This window comes from Arachis stenosperma, chromosome 10 (assembly GCF_014773155.1).
Source record: "Arachis stenosperma cultivar V10309 chromosome 10, arast.V10309.gnm1.PFL2, whole genome shotgun sequence".
Lineage (NCBI taxonomy): Eukaryota > Viridiplantae > Streptophyta > Magnoliopsida > Fabales > Fabaceae > Arachis > Arachis stenosperma.
Genome location: NC_080386.1, coordinates 126946613 through 126951188, shown reverse-complemented (window position 1 = coordinate 126951188; position 4576 = coordinate 126946613). Strand labels below are relative to the sequence as shown.

The 4576-nt window shown below is 39.2% G+C and overlaps 1 protein-coding gene across 1 annotated transcript; it reads right to left on the bottom strand.

The window, feature by feature from the left end:
- Nucleotides 1–2079: 2079 nt before the first annotated feature.
- LOC130957670 (uncharacterized) lies at nt 2080–4144 on the bottom strand. The gene is made up of 3 exons (XM_057884517.1): nt 3782–4144; nt 3178–3458; nt 2080–3067 (listed from the first exon to the last, which is right to left on the bottom strand). The coding sequence occupies exons 1-3, from the start codon at nt 4142–4144 to the stop codon at nt 2080–2082; spliced, it is 1632 nt and encodes a 543-aa protein (XP_057740500.1).
- Nucleotides 4145–4576: the final 432 nt, after the last annotated feature.

Here is a 4576-nt window from a genome sequence, read left to right as displayed (position 1 = left end):
TCAAATAGCAAACAATTCTCCTTGAAGAATACTATTACTCTCAATCATTCCCAAACACCCCATTTGCCAACTCCCATTACAATCTCTAATAATACAAGTAAAACCAACACTATCACCCGAACCAAAATAACTAGCATCACAATTAATCTTAAAAATACCAATGGATGGGGAATTCCGAAAACCATTTAGAGTTGAGGGAAGGGACATACATTGTAATTCAAAAATATTCCTAAACTTCTTTTCTGAAGTTAATGCCTGACAAATCACTTTTTTCAGAGGCCAAGTTTCATGGGATTAAAGATGTCATTATTCCTTACTCGCCATATCCACCAAAGTCCCGAAAAGAACTTGAACGGATGCCCTCTGCTGTGATACAAGAACCAGTTCTTCAAATCCAAAGGATGACAAGAAATATTCAACATATGCCAGACAAGCTAAGCTTTTGGACAATCTCGAATACAATGTAAAATCGATTCCTGGCTAGAAAGACATCTTGGACACCTATCCGATGACGACATCCCTCTTCTAAAGCGAAAACTTGCAATAAGAAGAGCCTCCTTAAGACACAACCAAGCCAAAAACTTATGCTTTTCCAGAACAAGCTGATGCCAAAGCCAAAGCCAATTCTCCCACTCCTCCCAACCAAACAGCTGCTTACACAACCACAAGTAACCATTGCGTGAGTCATAGACTTTGGCAGAAAATCCACACCAATACCAACCTACTTCTGGACCTGCTTGTTCATCTGGATTGTAAAAGAGAATATTACCTTTCAAATTTTGAGATAAAGGAGAATAAAGAGTATCCAAATGCCACTTACCAACCGACCAAATATCCTGTATCTGGAGATTCGAATAAGAAATGTGAACATAATCCATCTCATTAGATAACCGTCATTCTCTCCTCTAGCTAGAAAACCAAAAATTCTGGTTCAAATCTCTAATACACCAAGCAAACCCATCCTTCCATACTTCCCAAGCCTTGCAAAGACACCTCCAAATGGGAGAGTCCTTGTTCTTAGGATAACTAAAACAGTCATATAGAGATGATCGGTATTTGGCATCCAATAATTGGACCCATAGCTTGTTTGGCTGCTGGAAAAAAGTCCAAACTAGCTTCTCAAGAAGAGCAATATTTACACAATAAGGATCTCTAATCCCCAAACCTCCATATTTTTTTGGAGTAACCAGTACCTTCCAACTAACAAGATTCAATCCTCTTCCATCAACTTGTCATTTCCAAAGAAAATTCCTCATCATAAACTCCAATTTACTAATGATTCCTTTGGAAAAAATAGAGACCTGTATCTGGTACGTGGGAATAGCGGCTGACAGAATTAACTAAGTAGAATCTACCAGCCCGATTGAGTAAACTTCCTTTCCAGCTTGCTAGCCTACTCTGAATCTTATCCAAGACACCATTAAAAACTGAACGGGTCACCCTAGAATGGCTAAGGGTAACTCTAAGATACTTGCCCAAGTCCTGGACAAATCTGATAGAGGATACCCCAGTGAAAACCTCTTTTCTTGTTGCAGACATTTTTGGAGCAAAGCACTTTAGACTTCTCCACATTAATCTTCATCCCAGATGCTTTGCAAAAAGTCTCTAAAACCAACATCACATTTTGCACTTGTCTCTTTGTAGCTTTACAGAATAGAAGCAAGTCATTTGCAAACATTAAGTGGAATATTCTTGGTCCCCCTCTAGAAATAGCAACCGGCTCCCACAAGCCCAAATCAACCTGATGACTAATAAAGCATGTCAATCGCTCCATACACAACACAAAAAATAGGGTGACATAGGGTCTCCTTGTCTAAGACCTCGGCTAGGAGTAAAGCTATTCAGACGATTCCCATTCCAAAGAATAAATAAGGAAGAAGCAGTGACACAATTCATAATCAAATTAATTGTAGGAATAGGAAAACCAAAGCTCTTAACGGTATGAGGTAAAAACCTCCAGTCAACTCTGTCATAAGCTTTCTCCGGATCAATCTTAAAGGCCAGTGTGCCTTTCTTTGATTTAGTTTTCTTCATAAAGTGGAGGACTTCTTGAGCAATAATGATGTTGTCAGGAGTTCTTCATCCTGGAATAAATCCTCCTTGAAGCGGGCCAACAATCTCCGCAATATGAGAACGAAGCCTATTAACAAGGACCTTCGTGATGATCTTGTAAACTACATTGTAGAGACTAATCGGCCTGAAATCTTTCATAGATACCGGTGATTCAACCTTTGGAATAAGAACCAGTAAAGTCTCCAACATTCTCGGATCAAGAGTAACACCGAAGAATGCCTGCTTAACCATCTTCCAAACATCAAGACCAATAATCTCCCAATATTCTTTGAAGAAGAAAGCTTGAAACCCATCAGGACCCAAAACTTTAAAAGAGTTTATGTGAAAAACAGTTGTTCTGACTTCCTCCATAGTAACTGGTGCCGTAAGATTATTGCAAGCTTCCTCATTCAGAGAAGGAAGAGGCACATCATCAAGACAACCCAAATCAACATCATCCAAATGACAGAATAAGCTTTTATAGAAAGACTCTGCTTCTTGACTCAGAACCTCTGGATCAGTTTTCCACACTCCATCCTTGAGAAAAAGGCTATGAATCTTATTATGCTTCCTTCGCACAAGAGTTTGAATATGAAAGAATCTTGTATTCCTATCCCCGAACCTTACCCACTGCTCTCTAGACTTTTGGAACCATAGGAGCTCTTCTTGCACTAGACTATTATTATAATCATCAAGCAAATGTTGCTCTTTCTGACGCAAATAAATACTATCCACCACTTCCAAATGCTTTTGTAAATAATTAATCTGCTGCTCTAATTCACATTTCTTAACAAAAATGTTACCAAATAACTTCGAGTTAAACTCTAGTGAATTCTTCTGTACTTCCGAAAGCTTGCCATGAATCCCTCTATTACTAGACCACCATGACTGATTCACAATATCCCTATACCCAGGATGAGTAGCACAAGTAGCAACAAATCGGAAGGGTCGATTCCCTTTAGGCTGAGGACGACTTTTACAACGCACCAGAATAGGGCAATGATCAGACTGAAGCCTATTTAAAACTTATGCATAAGCCTCTGAAAGATAGATAACCAACTACTATTTATACAGACTCGATCAAGCTTTTTTTCCACGTCAACATAATTTTTCACCCTCCTATACCAAGAAAACCGCCTCCCAATAGTCTTCAGATCAAACAAAGCAGTATCCCCTAATAAAGTAGCAAACATGTCTGCTCTTTGATGAGAAAATTGACAGCCCTTAGATTCATGAGAAAATTTGACTTCATTAAAATCACCAAGAACAATCCAAGGTCTTTGAAAAATCATGGATTGTGCAACAAGATAATCCCAAAGGAGAACCCTTTTATTAAATTGAGGACTGCCATAAATACCACTACACCTCCAAATTAAATTATCAAATTGAACCTCAACAGTAACACTCTGATCAAAAGCATCAATGAACTTACAATAAACACCCTTTATAGAGGATAAAAACCAAATACTTCCCTCATGCCCCTCTGTTTCTACTATACCAACAGAGTGATACCCCAACCTTTCCCAAAATAATTTTAAATGCTGAAAAGGGGAGTGAGTTTCAACCACAATAAAGAAAACATGTCTAAATTTTCTAACAAGTTCCTTACAATGCACCCGAGCTAACTTATTAGAAGCACCCCTAATATTCCAAACAATCATATTTAAACTATCCATAAATAATAGGGACAGAATAAATAAGAACATAAACTCTAAACAGAATCACCAACCTCAATAGGTGGTTTGTCCTGTGGTACTGGCACACTCTGATCCTCAATAATTGCCACCTTCGAACCCCCTGACACTGCACCTGCCATGCTTCCATCTACTAAGGTTTCCTCCGTTGTGCCACCATTTTTATCAACTGGCGAGTTCTGCAGGGAGGAAGGCCGAGAACGCTTCCGTAGAGAAATTCCACGACGTACAGGAGTTCTGCGCGATGGAGATGGTGTAATTTCATGTTTTTCTCGCTTCCCCATCCTAATGCTAATTGATTTGCCTCCATCACCATGCAAATTGGGCCTTGGAACCCTTCTCGAACCATACTTGTGCTGCTTTCCATCTTGGTCCTTCAAACCTAATGACTGGCCCATTGTGAATTTTTCCTTACATAGCACTTGTTGCTAGCCCTCTCCATCATCCATGCATGCCTCTTTAACATGACCATCAAGCACGTGAGAAGCCAATGATTCTGTAACCACATCCTTCCCTTTAACAATTTCTAATTTCTCACCCAAATTACGAGAATTCTCACCCAAATCACGAGCTTCTGATTCAGCCTCTTTTTGATTCTCATGATTATTGTGTGGCACTAGTGTTGGGGCTTCATTATTTTTTTCCATCACCAAAGGAATTTTTGTTTCCTTCCAATGACTCCTTCTCCATGCACAACGATTTATCATGCCCATACCGTGCACAAAAAGCACAAATCAGCTGTAAACTCTCATGCTCCACTTCATGAGTCACACCCTCCACTATAATATGTTTGATTACAGGCAACCCAAGATTAATTTAAACACAAACTC

Bases quoted from the DNA above. Each gene is read 5' to 3' on its own strand.
- LOC130957670 (XM_057884517.1), bottom strand. From the start codon at position 4,144: ATGGGCCAGTCATTAGGTTTGAAGGACCAAGATGGAAAGCAGCACAAG. The intron at 3,459-3,781 runs GTTGGTGATTCT...GCTTTTGATCAG, and splicing joins AGGACAAACCACCTATTGAG to AGTGTTACTGTTGAGGTTCA. The intron at 3,068-3,177 runs GTATAGGAGGGT...AGTTTTAAATAG, and splicing joins ATTGGGAGGCGGTTTTCTTG to GCTTCAGTCTGATCATTGCC.